This window comes from Ambystoma mexicanum, chromosome 8, assembly GCF_040938575.1.
Source record: "Ambystoma mexicanum isolate Mex_15411 chromosome 8, UKY_AmexF1_1, whole genome shotgun sequence".
Lineage (NCBI taxonomy): Eukaryota > Metazoa > Chordata > Amphibia > Caudata > Ambystomatidae > Ambystoma > Ambystoma mexicanum.
Genome location: NC_090929.1, coordinates 394,200,210 through 394,218,438, shown reverse-complemented (window position 1 = coordinate 394,218,438; position 18,229 = coordinate 394,200,210). Strand labels below are relative to the sequence as shown.

At 45.5% G+C, this 18,229-nt stretch overlaps 1 protein-coding gene across 3 annotated transcripts in view; it reads left to right on the top strand.

Moving 5' to 3' along the window:
• Positions 1-18,229, top strand: part of RGS3 (regulator of G protein signaling 3) — a 1,502,625-nt gene that overhangs the window by 319,032 nt on the left and 1,165,364 nt on the right. The window contains exon 1 of one of the 3 annotated variants that reach the window (XM_069609874.1): positions 939-1,490. The exons of the other annotated variants lie outside the window; for them this stretch is intronic. Coding sequence (XP_069465975.1) covers positions 1,007-1,490 — 484 coding nt within the window. The 5' untranslated portion in view covers positions 939-1,006. Of the gene's footprint in view, positions 1-938; positions 1,491-18,229 lie in introns of those variants that run through there. 3 annotated transcript variants of the gene reach the window in all.

Here is an 18,229-nt window from a genome sequence, read left to right as displayed (position 1 = left end):
TTTAAGAGGGACGAACTCCAGTAAAGAGGGGCAGGCGGGAGGAAGGGGATGGGAATACAAGGGAAACGGTAAGTTGTAATTAGGCAATAAAGAAGTCAAGACGCAATGCCAAGGTGTCCGGTGCCGTTTGTGCGTGGTGTGTGTGGCTATGCCTCAACACCTGCTGGGTTTACTCTGGTCTGTGGCATATGCGCTCAACCCAATGAGCTAGCTCCCTGCTCATTTACTGATGCATAGCGTTGGTCAAAGCATTTGAGTCCCAGGCAATGAAGTAGAAACACGGTACTAATAAAATCATAAAATAAAAAGGATCAGAAAGTCACCCCTCGTTTTAATGTTATATATCCTATTGAAATTCGCTCTTCCTTATTTCGAGGTTTGCTGTGAATGTTGTCGATTACATAAACTGAAGGTTTAAGAACAATGGTCAGTGTTAGAAGAAATCCCCCTCCTCCCCTGACTGTTTTGTATCGGGTGTGAGGGTTGAGCTGTGGGTGTGTACAGCCGGTGGCTCCTATGCATGGCTGGGGAGTGGGGGTGCGGGGGGTTGTGCATTGTGTCCAGGAGCTGAGCTGCTCTCTTTTAATATGTAAATGAGGCGTGCAGCAGCTGTCAGAAAAGCCGCAGGAAACCCAAGCACACAGTCGCTACTTCCTGGGACCAAAGATGAGGAAATCTAAGAACAACTTGCTTTTAATTAGCGCCAAAACTTCACAGAATAAAAAAGCCAATACAGCGAACTTTGTAACCACTACTGTTTTTAATGGCCTTTTTATCTAACGCGTCGCAGTGTGGAAATGTGTTGGTGCGGTCAAGGTACAAAAATCCATTCAAACATAATCCAGCCAATGGGAGCACTGTCTACTTATTCTTATTCAAATAAATGGCGGCTACCGGTCTCCTGTCAGAGCAGATGGGCCCTCCCCGCCGACGGGGCTGCAGGCCCAACGGCTGCTTAGGTTACTGAAGAGGAACACAGGAATCCGGTTTCAGGCTCCTCGCAGCCATGGAGCACAGCTCTCATAGCCTGTATCACAGGCTTCTGCAGAAGAGCAAAGCCATGGAGGACTCCCGGAAAAACCACGCAATGGGGTACAGCCTCCCCAGACAGAGCATCGCCAGGGGACACACACGCCCCTCTGATCGGAACCGAAGAAAAACTGGCACGGAGCACAGTCTTCTCGGGCAGAACACGTTCCCGGAGCCCTGCTCTGAGCAAAACCTCACCAAGAGGAGCACTGTCACGGAGCACAGCTATCCCGCCGAACACAGCAGCGTCCTCGGGGGTTGCACAGCCATGGAGCACAGTAACTTATCGGAGTACAGCCTTCTAAGGCGCAGCACAGCCATGGAGCACAGCATCGCCTCCCCGCTGGAACACAGCCTTCTAGGAAGGGGCTTAGCTATGGAGCAAAGCAATGTACACCGGGTCTCGCTGTGCGCCAGGACTTCCGGCGCCCTGGACTCACCCTTCTACCTCACGAGCTTTGGTGAGTATCACATGAAAGCTTACCATTGCTGTTTGTTCTGCAGATGTTGTTGAAATGGGTACTTTTAACGTGACTTAACTGGTGCTACCATTACAAACCTCAATGGTGCTTATTTAATGTACCTGATAGGGCGTAATATGGGGACAATTGTCACTGCACTATGGTGCTGTGAGACCTGTCCCTAAACGGAGAACCTACATTTAAGCGATTAAAATCCATGCAGCCATTTATATAATTAACATGAAATGGTTCCTGCTCAGAAGGATGAAAGGCTGAGTACGCCCTGTGAGGATGTCGACCTATTTATTACCTGCATTAGACGCAGTAGGGACACTACACCCCTGAGCAATATTCACGTGTTAAATGGTAGGTCTAGGGCTACCTTCTGAGAATATGTGGGCAGGCCAACTTTACTTGTATGGCACCCCATTCCCGTTGTCCCAAAGGAATATTTTTTTTACTAATGTCAGATAGGCAACCACTGGTTAAATGTAATGCCCATTGGGCCACGGACATTGCCCAAAACATGATGGGTTTAAAATGCAAAATGTACGTTTTGATGGGAGTTGCCGGCATGGTATTGCTGTGCTTGTGATGTGGGGGAATGGATGGATTGGTCAGTTGCTAGTTCATGATGCATATGCAGCTGCATGGAACCATAATCCCATGCAAGACTGTGCCACAGTTTCAGTGGTGTCTTGGAGGTGTTAATGGGCAGTCAGAAGGGAGATCCCAGGAAACTGACTAGATACTCTGGCCCCTGAATGTGTGTCATGGCATAGTGTCACCTGACATGTCCTCTCCTAGCCTAAAACATCTTGACACAGATCTTCAGGAGCAAAGCAGCATAAACCTACACCTGCAGAACACACATGTCTATACTAGGTTTCCCTGAACACCACACTAACTCATCAGAGATACACCAACACAACTCTTCACTCCCCTTAAACACCTCTCTGGCAGACACCACAGTCAACCACATGGCAACCTGTTGTCAGATTACAGAAATTTTGCAACGGTGCAAGTGCAAAGTTGCAGGGGAATTGGCACTAAGTTTTCATTAGTGCAAAAGACATTGGGGCCCATATTAGGCACCTTTGCACCATGACCAGTGCAAGCTTTTATGCTATAAGCACTAGAGCATTTGAATAGGTAGCAGTGTTCCATGAGAGCCAACCCGCATGTCGGCGATGGGCGGAGGTAAGAGGAGCAAGGGAGGTTAAAGAGCAATTAATTTAAGGAGGAAAGTAATAGAGGGATTGTCCAATAAGGAGGCTGGCACAGTAGTTCAGACTTCGGAGTTCAAGAATGGTGGTGACAGAAACAGAAGATGTTAGAGGTGGATACGGGCCGCAGTGGATGCAATAGACAGGTTGTGTTTAAGATTATCATCAAAAAGTACCTTCAGGTTGCGAGCATTGAGGGGGTGGTTGTGGGAGGAAAGATGGAGTGGGGCATTTGAAGCTAATAGACAACCTCAGTTTGCAAAGAGTTGACCGATACGTATTGAAGTACCATCTAGTGGTGACTGGCAGACACAGATGAAGATGTGTGAGGAAGGAGATCTGAAGGTCATCAGTGAATAGGTGATAGTTAAAGCCAAAGGAAGCGATAAGATTGCAGAGAAGAAGTGTTAAAAAGTGAAGAGGAAAGAACAAAGGACAAATCCTTGAGGAATGCCTAATGGGTATGATGGAGGCAGCAAAGTATGGGGCATTGTAAAAAGGATGAAGAAGCGATCTTAGAGGTAGAAGATGATCCAGCCGAAGGTAGGGTCTTTAAAACCTAGGTGAGAAAGATCAAGAAAGAGAAGAAAAACAGAATCACAACAGTGTCAAAAAAGCAGAGAGCTCAAATAGGATAAAAAAAGAAGAAAGTTTGGTGTAGTAAGACTATTTAAGGAAGTTGGAAACATGACTCAGACAGTGCTACGGAATCCAAAACCAAGGGGTTTGTAGAAACAGCTGAGCTCCAGGGCAAGCAGTGTTGCATTGAGCACTATTCCCTCCTGAACTTGAGTAGTGAGGGAGAAGAGTAGACCTGCTGATATATGATTGTGTTAGTAGGGCCAGCAGTTTTTTTAAAAACATTTTTTAATGAATAGGAATGGAATCCTCTCACTCCCCGGGGGCCTTCTCCTTCCAGGTGATCCTCCCAGCTAATACCATCCCCAGGGCTAGGATCAGGTAGCGACTGCCTTCCCATGGCTACCAGGGAGGAAAATTTAGGTAGGGGTTTTGTGAGGATTCCGCAGGATTCATCACAGATCCTAGGAGGATTTATTTGGCAGGGTGGGGGCCGTAGAGATTTGCATGGCCATGACCAGTCATTGGGTGGATAAATACCCAAACACCCACAAACTCTGCGTCCCTTCTCACATTATCTCACTTCTATCTGTACTCTACTACTTCAGCATCTCCTAATAGTCAAAACTAAAAAGAGCAGCAGGTTACCAATGACTGATAAGCAGTGCCCCTATAAAATCTGTTTCATAGAGATCCCTGTTGACCATTAAAGCTTATCTTAAACCCATTTGCTAGAGGAAATCCCCCTATTTGGTGCAGTTTTACAGGTGTTTTTACTGGATAGGCAGACCGCATAGATCCCTTTGTCCTGTAACTAGAAATAATTCATCAAAGGAGGGAGCACTTCCTCTTTCTTGGAGAAAGGTCTTGTATTTTGCCCGTTGAAGGGGTCAGGGCTATACACCCACCTATCCCCAACTAATTGTTACTTGCAGTGCTGATGGTGGTGGTAAGGGCTCAATTTCTGGTCTTTCAAGAGGCGAAAGATTGCTTGTTTCTTGCCAGTTTGCGTTCCAATCTCTCATATCCATCCCCTACCTCAGAGGTGGGCATTCAGATTTTGTGAAATGTCATGAAAAACAACATCGAGCTGGGCTCAGCAGGGAGAACGAACCAAAACGATAGATTCGTTGTGGTTTACAGAATCTGTGGAATAGTTTTGATTTGAGTGTCTATGATCGTGAGTTGCCAAATAAAGCTGTGCATCATAACCTGTTATTCTGGGATAGTTTTGTAGCCGGCTAAGATCTTCTCACAAGAGGCTGTGCAGGTCACACCCCTAGCTATGCTGCCCATATTTGTTATTGGAAGACTGGAACATTCAGGGATATATTGTCTAATTTTCCAGGATTTATCTATGTGAGAAGTCATACAAAATATTAAACAATTTTGATTGAAAAAGTCAACAAATTCTCACATTGCCCTCTGGCTCCATCTTATAGGCAGATATTTATGGAGGTGCTGCATCAATAATGCCACGTGCTGATGAAGCCAATCTGTCTGTTGTGTGTAGATTGTTGTCACATTCTGCATGCAAAGTGGGGCAGGACAAATGTTGAGTGTTACAGCACTTGCATTGACCACTGCCATTTTTTTTGGTTGACGAGGGGTATTTTTAAAACTTCCGAGGGAAGATGAAACACACATCAGTGTAAGCCAGATGTGCAATGAGTTGAAAAATGTTTAAAAAAATATTTTCTCCCTTAAAATTGCTTTTTTTAACAAAGGGCATCATTCCTAGATCTGGGTGCTCAAGTTTCTTAGTTGTACACTTACGTTACATATTACAGACCTATGTAACTGCACAGCTGTCATTAATATGGCCTCCTAGTCCTGAGTGGCAGTGTTACATGGTTACGGGATTCATGCAGTCAATAGCCTGTTCATAGCATAGGTATATTGATGCGGGCAGTACATTTCAGAGATCCAGTGGAACTGTTGCCTGTGCAGGGGTATTGCCTACTGGAGACTGACAACATACGAATGCTTGGGGATGTGATGTGTAGAGATGCATTGCGATGTTTTGTGCCTATTTATTGCTTGTGCTGACTGCATGACTGTGTATTGTTTCGTAACAAGGAGTCAAATGTATGAAGCCACGTGGCGTGCTGTAAGAGGCGGCGGGACGCTGCAAGATGGCAGTGGGGTTGTGGTTGAACTGAGACGAGAGCCTGTTCCAGTAGATTACAACAGCATGCCGGCCTGCGGTCAGACAGCAAGATGCTGATCTATTGGTGAGAAGCAGCGGATCACAAAAAACATTGAGCTAACCAATCATTGGGGAACATTGCATGCACATGCAAGCCAAAATCCAATGGAATCCGTGTACAAAAAATACCAGCTAAGCAGCCAGAAAAGACAGTGCCAAACGTAATCCAAGAAAAGCAGAGCCAAAGTCAATTACACAGGAGAATGATCGGAGGTGAGGCAAGTCAGGAGCAGGAGGAGTCGGGGAAACAGGCAGCAAACAGTAGAACACGCCAGATCAAGGAAGTTGAGAGCAACTTCAATCAGAAGTGCTCGTGAAACGGAAAGCAAGCTCTTTTATACATCCGGGTTTAGACGTGCATGTCCGCTGAACAGCGTCGCGCAACTATGGCAACACAAGAGGAACGCCGTCGGAGGGAGTGACGATGCAGCATGCGCCATTGTGACTGCCAGGAGCGCCAGCGAATCGGCAGAGGCCATCGCAGAGAACGCCGGCAAGCAGTGTCGGGAGCTGCCGTGGCAGTATCCTACCCCAAAGGCAACTGCACTCCCTTAGCAGCGGTAAAGCGGGTCAATAGCACCGGAGAATGTATATTGCTAAGGGATGCCCCGGACCACTCCTCTGGATCATATACCTTCCAATCTATCAAATAGAATAGTTTACCTCTTTGCCCTCTCATGTCCAGAATCTTCTTAACTTCATATTCCTCATCGGCACCCACCGTAAGGGGTTGTGGGCGAGCAGACAATTGGGTGGCAGGCACGTCATATGGACCAACAAAATGTTGTAAGAGTTTGCATGGTGGACCATGTAGTTTCAGGTTCTTGGTAGATAACCAAACCTTCATCCCGGGATGATGGACAGGAGCAGGGAAGCGGTGAAGATCGGCATATTTCTTGGCAAGGTTTTGTGCTTGACCCAGTTGTTCCCTGATGGAACCGTGTAAGGCCATTAAGTCCCTAACATAAGCGCAAGCAGCAGGATTCTCAGCGGGAAGAGGTGCTTCCTGAGGGATTGAACAGGCATGTTGTCCATATAAGACATAAAAAAGAGAGGAACCAGTAGAGGAATGGACAGAATTATTGTAAGCAAACTCTGCCAAAATAAGGGCAGTCAACCAATCTTCCTCGAGTTGTAGACAAAGGCAGCGCAGATACTGTTCCAAAGTGGCGTTAAGCCTTTCCTTTTGCCTATCAGTTTGAGGGTGAAACGCCAGAAACGTGAAGTGAACTGTGGCCCTCTGTCGGAAACAATGATAGTGGGCAAGGCAAAAAAGCAAAATACATGTTTTAAGAAAAGAGCCGCCAGAACAGGACCAGAAGGTACCCCAATGCAAGGCACAAATATTGCCAGTTTAGTGAAGGAATCGATTACAACCCATATGGTATCATATTTACAGATTGGCGGAAGCTCAACTAAGAAGTCCATAGATATCACATACCAAGGTTTATGAGGGACAGGAAGGGGTATTAGAGACCTACTGGTTACATTGGTCACAAACGGAACAAGTTGTGAAATAATCAATCACATCCCTTGACATGGTACGCCCCCCAGACTATCGGCGAAGCAAGTCCAGTGTCTTGTTCTTCCCTGGATGACCTGCCAGGAGTGAGTCGTGGCACCATTGCATGGCATGTAGATGACACTCAAGATCAGGGACATATATTTTATCCTGTATATACAGTAAACCGTTGATAACATGGGCGTTGAGGTTATACACTTCTATAGGATGATCAAGTACCCAAGTGCAGATTTTATCACTAAGGGAACCGTGTGGAGTGCAGCCGCAAGCCACCTGGTGGTGTTACATAAATGGTGTTCCCATATTAGAGAGAGAACCGTCTATCCCCAGGCGAGAGAGAGCGTACATCTTGGTATGGAGAACTGCAGGTCTATGAGTTACCACAAAATCAAAAAGGGAAAAAAAGAAATGCCACCGTGCCTGCACAGCAGACGAACATCTCACTGATTTCAAGGCAAGCAGATTACGGTGGTCAATGAATACGGTAACCTTATGGCGTGAGCCTTACAGATAACACCTTTCCTTAAATGCGTCCTTGATAGCCAGGAGTTCGCTTTCAGTGACAGTATAGTTCCTCTCAGGATCTGTAAATATACACGGATGGAATGCTACGGGATGGGTAGCACCAGTACAGGACATGTCTTGGAAAGGACAACCCCAATAGCTACGTCAGAAGCATCGGTTTCCACTATGAATGGCAGGATGCTGTAAAATGGGAGCAGAAGTAAATGCCGATTGGAGACATTTGAATGCTTCTTGAGCATCCGAGTTCCACTTAAAAGGCGATTTAGGACTTGTCAAACTGGTCATGGGCGCAACGATGGAAGAAAAAGAATGAATACACCTTCTATAGAAATTTGTAAAGCCTGTATTCAAGAAGGAACGGGCCACTCCAACACTGCCTTCACCTTGGAGTGGCACATCTTCCTTGATCAGTGATGTTGTAGCCCAAGAACTCAACATCAGTGGCATGGAAGATACATTTCTCTGTTTTGGCATATAGATGATGCTCCCTTAGTCTCTGCAGAATGGAACAAACATGTTCAATGTGTTCGACAGAATTCGAAAATATCAGGTTGTCATCCAGATGCGCAACCACAAACTGGTCTGCATTGTACCGAAAGATGTCATTCATAAAGTACTGAAAGGTGGCAGGAGCATTGCACAGCCAGAAAGACATGACCAAATATTCAAATACGCCTTAGCGGGTTTTAAAAGCAGTTTTACACTCATCCCTTTTCTAATATGCACAAGATTATAAAACCCTCTTAAGCCCAGTTTAGTAAAAATGATAGCGGAACACAGATGATCCAGTAAGACAGATGACAGGAAGAGTGTATTGATTTTTTATTGTTATGGTGTTCAGGCCTCTGTAATTGATACAGGCCCTGAGGGCACCCTCCTTTTTAGGCACAAAGAATAATGGAGAGGCAGCGGGAGATCTGGTAGGACAGATGAATCAGTTCACAAGTGCAGAGTCCAGGTATTCTTTATGAATTTCATCTTCCATGATGGTGAGCAAATAAACGCAACTGGATGGAATCTTGGAACCTGGAAGCAGATCAATCAGACAGTCATAAGGACGGTGGGGAGGCAGATGTTGGGCCTCACATTGCAGATCAATCAGACAGTCGTAAGGACGGTGGGGAGGCAGATGTTGGGCCTCACATTTATCAAAGACCTCCAGATAGTCGGTGTAGTAAGCAGCGATGGCGGCTTCAGTAGACTTGGTCACAGCACCGATTGTGGAAATGGCTACAAGGAAAGCCACACAGGTAGAACCAGCAAGAGAGCTGTCATCATTGTAACATAAATCACAACAATGGTCAGATAAGAATGCAACCTCTCGAGTCACCCCATCTATATGTGGATTATGTAGTTGCAACCAGGGGATCCCCAAAATAACTTTGTATTGAGGGGCCACAATTAGGTCGAAGGACAGCCGTTCTTGATGCCCAGAATCGGTAATCATAATGACAAACAGAGTTTGTTCGATCAGCAGGCCTGAAATCAAGGCGGTACCATCCATAGCATTAATGAATTCGGGTTGTGCCTTAGTTAAAGCTGTAATACCAATTTGTTGGGCATATGTTATATCCATAAAAGTGCTGGTGGCCCCGGAATACAGGACTACTGGAGTGTACACATTATGGCTTTCTGATACTTGTATAGAAACGTTGCAGAGGATGTGGAGTCCAAAGGCTTAATACTCGACCAAGGGACTCCTACTGCAGTCGATCTTTGGAGTTTTCCGGTTTCCATCTAGGTTTCTTTGGACAATTCCACAAGAAATGGTCTGCTGAGCCACAATACATACAAAGATTAGCTGCTCTCCTACGTTCCTATTCGGCAGACGACAAAGGTCCCCATACAGCACCAATCTGCAGGAGTTCGCCTTCTGAAGGCGTAACAGTGTTTTCTACTCTTGCATGAGGAACATGTGGGGTCTTCATCTTCCCTTTTGCCTTTGGCCCTGCAAGCATCTATCTGAAGGACCAGATCAAGTAGCTCGGGACAGCCCACGGGTACCACGGAAACCGTGGCGATTTCTTTTAAACCATCTGATAGCCCACTATAGAAAACTGCTGCTTTCTTCTCTTCTGGCCATCCTGTTTCTGTGGCCAACTGGTTAAATGTAGCTAGTAAGTAAAGGGGAACTGCCTTGTTTCAAATCCTCCAAGAACTCTAGGTCTGTAGTTTGAGATTTATAGCGGGTGTCAGATACCTGGTTCATGACATCGATAAGATCATTGCAGATGTATAACATATAGCTGGAATCTCCCAGTAAAGGTTTGGCCCACGCTGCTCTGGTGCCACCTAAGTAAAAGAGGACAAAAGCCACTTTAGTGGTTGCGTCCGGAAATGAGGCAGGACGACGGATAAAATGAAGTTTGCACTGGTTGTTGAAGGTACATAATGTTTTAGGATACCCGTGGAATCTTTCTGGAGGGGCCAAAGGGAATTGAGCAGACATACAGTGACCGGATTCTGCTGTGGTAAGGGGTAAACTGGAGCCAAGGCTGCGGAACCTGAGTAATCCGAATCCCTAGATGTAGAACGTGCTAGTTCTTGCAAAGCATCTATCCTTTGATGGATATCAGACTCTGCCATGGTCACGTCGGTGCGCAATTCAGCAACTAATTGCAACAGCCTGGACAGAGTATCGGCCACATCCAAAGTGTTTTGGAGGCTTCTGATTATGTAAATACTTGAATGAATCGAGAACGCCAAATACTCCTCTGGAAGCACAAAAAGCCTGTTATTGGAATAGAAATTAATAGCCCAAGGGGTCTCCTCAGAGAAAGCGACCTTTTCTATGAGATGCCACCCAGTGCGAGCTAAGAATACAGATAGGATAGTGGTTCAGCTGGAAGAGAAAAATACCACCAGGTATTCACCAGGCTGAAAAGAAAGGAAGGGCCGTTTTAGTACATCAATGGAAGAGTGACACAAGTATTCAATTATATTTATAGGAACTCACCTGAATGAACAGTGAATCAACTTTAATAGGAAATCTGGTGGAGGTGGTAGGAAGCATATAGGTAATATTTTTTGATGGAACACCTAGATTAGGATGGAAGCACAGAAATTAGGAGGTTTGGGGAATGAAAGGAAGGGTAGTTAATATGGTTAGTAAGGAACCTTTTCCCATATGGAACAAGGGCGCTCTAAGGGGAAACAGAGTACAAAGATATAGTGTAAGGTGTCCAAAGTTCAAAGCACTCTGTGCAAATAAAGGAATGCTCAGTAGTTGAAGGCAAAATCCAATGGAATCCGTATACAAAAAATGGGTCAAGTACCAGGTAAGCAGCCAGAAAAGACTGTGCCAAACGTAATCCATTAAAAGCAGGGTCGTATTATCAGAGCCAAAGTCAATTACACAGAAGAATAATTGGAGGCAAGGCAAGTCAGTAGCAGAAGGAGGTGTTGGTAACCAGGCATCAAGTAGAACATGAGGGATCAAGGAAGCCGAGACAAATTTCAATCAGAAGTGCTCGTAAAACAGAAAGCAAGCCGTTCTATACATCCTGGTTTAGACGTGCATGTGCCTGACGCTGAACAGCGTCGCGCTGCTCTGGCAATGCAAGAGTAATGCCGTTGGAGGGAGTGACGATCCGGCATGTGCCGTGGCAACCGCCGGGAGTGCCGGTGAATCGACCACAGCCGTCACGTAGAACGGCGGCGAGCAGTGTCGGGAGCCACCAATGCCGTGACGGATTCCTACTCGTAATGCTTAATGTTTTTGAAATCAAGACACATTAACTTGAATAGACACAGCTGTTTTGCTCACCTTCCATATTCTGATCTAAGTCGGAGGTTAAAAGAGATTGTGGTATTTGTTGCTTTAATGAGAGTTTCAACATATGAATGAATTTTAGTTTAATCTAATTCACAGGATTTCCAAACTACGTTAGGTGCATTTGGTCACATTTAAAATGTTTTAGACCAGGCCTGCATCTGATAATAGTTAAGCAATATGTTGGTCTATCAATCTTATGTTATGTGCTTTAGATTCATTATTTCACTTTTTTTGTAAAAACAGGTAATAGCTTGTTCTTCCGGTTGTATCTTCCATGGCATCAAACACATCTAATTATCCGATAATGTTGCCTTTATTTCAATCATTTCTACATCCCCCTTACCCTCCTTCTGATTTCCTGGGCTTTTCCAGATGGCTGAGGTGCTTCAGGCTGGGTTCTGTACCAGTAGCTAGCAAAAGCAGATGCCACACTATATGCACTTGCCACTAGACATTGATGAGTGGTAATTCAGTCTTGGTGAGTAAGACATTGTGTCCAGTGTTCATTTGTAGAATTGGCATTTGTGCCGGGGGTGAGGGACATTTTCACATTAGATAGTAGTTTGAAGCTTAAAAAAAGAAGTTTCCCTTTGCTTAGATGTTCTTACACTGATTTCTGGATGATTGTGTACCACAATAAATATTATATGAATTTTGTATTAATTGGGTTGATACCTTGGATTCATTAAACAGTCACTTCTGGCAGTATTGCCTTGATTGACACATAAAAGTTCTTTCAGTCCACATTTTGAGTATTAAAAACTCCATCACAGAAGGGAAAACCGATTCCCAACAAATTCCACCCTAGGTTTTTTGTCCATTTGGAGGATCACCTAGCACATTCTCAGGAAAGCTTGAGAATCCTTAGGCAAGCTCTGCTCCTGCTGTATGACTTTTCCAATGTATTTTCAGGTCATTGGTTCTGACGCACACTGAGAGAGTGCGAGGAGCTATAGTCTGGTCAAACAAGGCCTTGTAACTTCTATACCATGAAATCATATTACAAATACCAATTGTTGTTCCCCAGAAGATGCCTCTCCTCTCTGTTGGTGTACAAAACATCATATAAAAAAAGAGTGTAAATAAAACAATGAAAACATTGGGGGAACTTAAAAGATGAAAACCAGAGAGAAAATCTGCAAGAAACTAAGGCCATGAGTTCATACACTAACAGTTTGTAGACTCAACACTGAACTTAAGAGCTCTAAGACTTTTGGAAGGGAAACGCGTAATATTTGGGAAGGTTCTATCAAAAAAGGACCTACCTAGAAATGTGTCCACTCCCCGAGTAACTTCTTGGAAAAAGTCTCCCAAAAGAAAGATCATTAAGTCATACGTTCCCCTGAGGCTTGCACGGTGCAAATTATTTTCTTGGCTGCTCATTAAATGCACATTTCAGCAGAACGTATTCCAGATTTTCTAGCTCATTGATGTTGCCTAAACTATCTGCTGAGTCCGAGTCCTTATATTTTTCTCAGTTTGTTGGATTCCTGTTTCATTTCGATGGCAAAGGCTTTTCTAAATTCCACATTTGTTTTTAGTTGGTTAAGGTATGTAAGTGGTTTTTTTTCAAATATTTGTTTCCTAAGAATACCTTTTACTTGTTCAATACCTGCCTCCCATTTCTGCTTAAAAATAACTTCAAAAGGTTTGTCTAACAAGTTTGTTGGCAGCGATTGACTTTGATTGGGGCTGTTTTGTTGACCAAAACATAGTCAATGGTAGTGAGAGTTTTTCCTTTTTTTTGCGATGAAGGCTTTTCTATCATTATTACTTATAATAATGATAGAATAGATCTATAAATCCCTTCTAGGTTTGAGCAATATGGTGGATTAGACATTTGCCATCTTTCTGGCCCAGTGGACCAAGTGGACAAAACCACAGTTTTCCTCCAGAGCAATCAAAGGGGATGCTATTGGGTCCTGGATGATTTTCGCACAGTCCATTGTCCACCCCCGCCCGCACCAGCTCCCCCTTAAGCTGAAGGGAGAATGCTCAAATCTCTGTGCCATAATGTTCCATCGCATTTGTCTTGGCTCTGGATATTTCAGGAATATATTCTAATATGCGAGCCCTGAAAAGGGTGGTAAATCATTCTATTCCATTACCCGCCAACTCTTCTATTGCTTCTGTATGAGTGCAATGTGATTTCCAGGTCCTGCAGTGGTCAAAGATTAGGCCTATGTAGTAAAAATATGTTACTCTTTGTAATGGTTAAAGCTCTGATAAGATTTAGTGGAGCTTGAAGAATTATTTTTGTTCCCTGTGCCATTCGTTTATTTTGTTCTTTAGCTGGTTGGCAAGACACACAAAATCAGTAGCCTTTAGCAATTTCCATAAGGTGACCAGTGTGGAGCAACTGGACAGAATCATCGACATAAAGAGGAATGGGTACATGCTGTAACCAGACTCTAGGTATATTTCTAGGTATATTGGGGGTGACTTGGTTGAGCCATGCGGGGAGATGTTTGTATAAATGGTGAATTGGAGGGGTGTCAAAAGACCTCATTCTTTTATCCCAGAGTCTATATTCAACTTCCTCGTAAAGCTCCCCTCTTTCCTATACCTTACTTATGCTCAGCCCTACAGATAAGGTGTCTATCGGCCACTTTTACTCTATAAAAATAAGCAAATATTCCGCATAAATAAAATTGGGGAGTAAATATACTCCCACCAAAAAATAGGAGACATCGGAAAATGGACTTATATTTTTACTCCCACAAAAAATAATTTTACTCCCAACTCACACTTCAAAATCTTATCTGTAGCACTGTTTGTGCCGATGTTCTTCTGTACAACTCTTGGATTAGGCGAAGAAGCTGAACATTTATGAATGTATTCCTGAGCATCTCTCAAAGGATGTTCATGTAAATCGGATCAAAAGCCTAAGAGTAATCCAGGAAAGCTGCTTAGATGGGTCCTTTACCGCTTCCTACATATTCCTCCAGTACATACTAGCAACTAAAGGCCTGATCGATGGTTGAGAGCACTTGCCTGAATCCTCCCTGATAATCCCTGACTATCTTTTCGGCACTGCCCATTCCTGGAGATTTCTAAGACTATTCTTAAAGTAGGCTTTGGCCTCCATATCTTGCAGAATGATCTGATATTATGACTTAGGTTCTGTAACATTGCCATTCCTTATAGATGGGAATGATTATACCACTCACCTATGAGAGTGGTATACTGGTGTGTTTTCATATTATCCTAAGTAAATTGGGATCCTCCAGCCATTGGGCAAAGTGTTTTGGCCTGGTGCTTTATCATTTTTCAGATCTGTAATAGCCCTTCAATTGTTGCCTCTAAAAATAGCTCTCAGTGGTATTGAATTATTCAGATGTCATCTAGCCCTTTATATATTCTGACTCTAGAGCATTGGGGGTCCTCTTGATTTCCCTTAGAAAATACAGCTCCGAAGGGAAGTACCAATGTATTTCCTGTGGTCTTGCTCTTGCGAGAGGGCGTGGGCGGGCTATGGTTGATTGTTTCTCTGCTCCAGGGGACCATCTTCAGAAGCTTAATATAAAAATCCTCTTGCTTCCCGTTGGTTACTACTATGAGCATTCATTACATGTGGCATTCGCCATGGGAGAGAAGTTAGACTTCCAAATGCTTTTGGGTTCATTGGGTTGATGCCCTCTCTTCATTGGCCAGTCAGTTCTGGCAGCATATTTCAATGATTCAAAACTCCATGACCAAACAGATGAAAACCTACATCCAGAGTTTTTTGCCCAGTTTGAGGATCACCTGGCATCTTCTCAGAAGAACCGGTCGGAAAATTGATTAAATCTCCTTCATCGGTGTAGACCAGACTCCTTAATTCGAATGTGAGGTCAATTTCAGCAGGAGCCTGGTTCTGCTGCATGACATTCCCAATGTTTTCTCTGTCGATTAGTTATGTCACAAACTGTTTCAGAGCACGAGAGAGTTATGGAAATTGCCAAAGTCTGGTCAAGCCAGGCCTTTAACCTCCAGAGCCTGAAGTGATGATGTTCCAGACATCAACCATCCGATTAATCTCCGTTTTATTAAAGACAAGAGTGTCCTTGAGCGCCTACTGGATTATTCGCTTAAACTGAAGGTCTGGAGAACTTGAGGGAATCCTGCGAACTCAAACAAATAGGACATCTTTTATTCAACAAGCCTCAGCATAACAGACACTGTATGTTTATATCCCAGGCTCGCAATATGGGCTGGCTAGTTTGTGCTGTGAAACAAAGTCCAATATTCTGATCATAAACTCCATGCAAAAGGGCTGTACTGCCTGCCAAACCTCAGTAGTGGTCTTGCATGTCGATACAGCCCCCCCCCCTGCACAGTGTGCGTAACCATTAGCACCCCAGACCACAGAAAACTACAAAAGAATGGCTGCCATAGAACTGGCATCTGAGACTCGTTAATTTACATGGGGCACTCCTCGTGGGAGCAGGAGAAGCCAGGCTGAGCCCGGGAGACAGCAGTGGGTGCAGTAAAGTGAAGTGCCAGATGTGCCAGATGTGAGGTGAAGGCTCAGGGGCCAGAGGGCTTCTGGTGGGCACATGATGTACCAGCCATTGGCTTACTCCAAACAAGGGCTTATACAGTGAACTCTTAGCCCACATTAGAGGAAACTTGCTCTTGTGCACCCACACGGATGCGAACAATTATTTCCCCGAACGTGGCCTTCATGGTTATGCAATAATTATTTCTTTTCAGGAGGGGCGTGGCTACGAGAGCCATGTAGGAGGACGCGTTCTGGAGGAGCTCCCGAGATCCTGCAACGATCCGGGCAGATATGTGCGGTACGACGGATCGCTGACCACTGACGATACACATGATGGTGTGTGAAGGTATTGGCCACGCATTGTGAACTTCTGGAGAGAATAGGATTAACGACGACGGAGATCGGTGGCTACGAGTTAAAAGACTCCGCGAACAAAGGGCGACTCAAAATGGCCGACCAGGGCCCGGGACTGGAATAGAGGCGAGTTGTGCGGTGGCCTAGCTGTGAAGGTGCACTGTATACAAACTTGCTACTTTAGCAACCGATCGATTTCCTGAGCCATGTCGAACAGGCCGGTGCGGCCGAAGGTGAAACAGCCTACCCTAGACGATTTCACTAAAACTCCCCCAAGCCAGGACACTACCAAAAGTAAGGATGCGCTGGCTGGGAGTGGCACGACGTCTTCGTGCACCAACCAAGAAATCCTGGCGGCGATTGTGGAACTGAGGGCGGCCTGGGAATCAAAGCTGGAACTGGCCGTTACTGAACTGAAGATTGCACTGGATCGCAAGGTTGGAGAGGTCCAAGAGGACGTTAATCTGCTACGACAAGATGTCAGGGCCCTGGCGGAGCGTACGGAGTCCCTCGAAAAAGAAGTTGGCCCGAATACAGCAGATTGCGCCACTCATAAGGCTGACTTGCATGCCCTGACACAAAGGATGGGCAACCTGGAGAGCAGAGCGGAGGAGGCAGAGGGACGAGCCCGTCGCAACAACATCCGCATCGTGGGCCTACCGGAGGGGGTGGAGGGCCGTGACCCTATGGATTTCATCGAATCCATGTTCTTACAGGAGATACCTGGAGGGGCCCTATCTCAAGGATTTGCAGTAGAAAGAGCACATAGAGCCCTAACTAGGAGGCCACCTCCGGGGAACCCGCCTAGGCCTGTGATCGCCAAAATCCTTAACTACCGCGACCGGGAGAGGATACTGGAATACTTCCGTAAAGGAGGGACGATCACGAGAGGAGCGGCAAACATCACGGCTTATCCAGATTATACTCTGACTGTACAGCGTAGTCGCATGAACTTTGGGTCTGTAAAGCGGAGGCTGAGAGAAGCAGGCCACAAATATATGTTGCTCTATCCTGCAAAATTGAAGGTCTTCCATGCACATAAAACCTTGTTTTTTGAAACCCCGGAGGATGCTATGGGATGGCTCGATGCGCAAGGATGCCCCCAGGAATCAGAAGTTCGGCCCAGAAAGGGCTCGGAAGAGATACTGGAATCGTAAAATGGCGTCGCAAGATGGCGTGGCTCGTGGGACTTGAATATAGTCGGTGTGACACCTTCGGTAAAGAAGGTCAGATGATTGCACTATTTGTCAAGACATTGTGAATGTTTATTTGATCGGGAGCCTTGCGGGGCGATACTCTCTACCCCACAATAGTTTTAGTTGGGTGGCCGTTAGGGTGACCTCACCCTACTGGGCTCCGATCACCGACCGGTGCTTGCGGAGCTAGATGTGGGGGTGCCTGAGCTCTGAGGCTGGAGCTGGGCAGCAGTTGGGGTGTGTGATGTTGGGGAAGGCACGGGTGGGGGGAGGGGAGGGAAGTTGGGGTTTGGTTGTGTATATAGTTGAAGGGAGTTTGAGCTTATATGAGGAGTTACTGGACCGAAACGCTATCTGTGTCATGAGGGCGGTTGGGGGTCGCTACATGGGAGGCAGGGAGGAACGTACTTGCCATGGGAGACCTTAAGATTGTCACCTGGAATGTCAGGGGACTTAATAGTTATTTAAAAAGGAATAAAGTTATGTTGTACCTCAAAAGGCAGAGGATTGACATTGCACTATTGCAAGAAACACACCTGAACCGGCACAAGTTAGAACTGGTTTAGAAGAAGTGGAGTGGCATGGTGGTGGGCTCCCCGTACTCTGCCTATGCCAGGGGAGTGCTAATCTGGGTAGCACCGCACGTTCCGCTCAGAGTCACGTGGCAGGAGGTGGACACGGAGGGCAGGCTGGTTATGCTCAGAGCCCTGGTAGAGGGTAGAGAGGTTTGCATTATTAACACATACGCCCCCAATCAGAATGCTGCTGCATACTTCAGGACCCTATGCACCCGTCTGGGCACATGTGTGGGGGGAGCGATCATTTGGGGAGGGGACTTTAACTGTGTTCTCGATCCAAGGGCAGATAGGT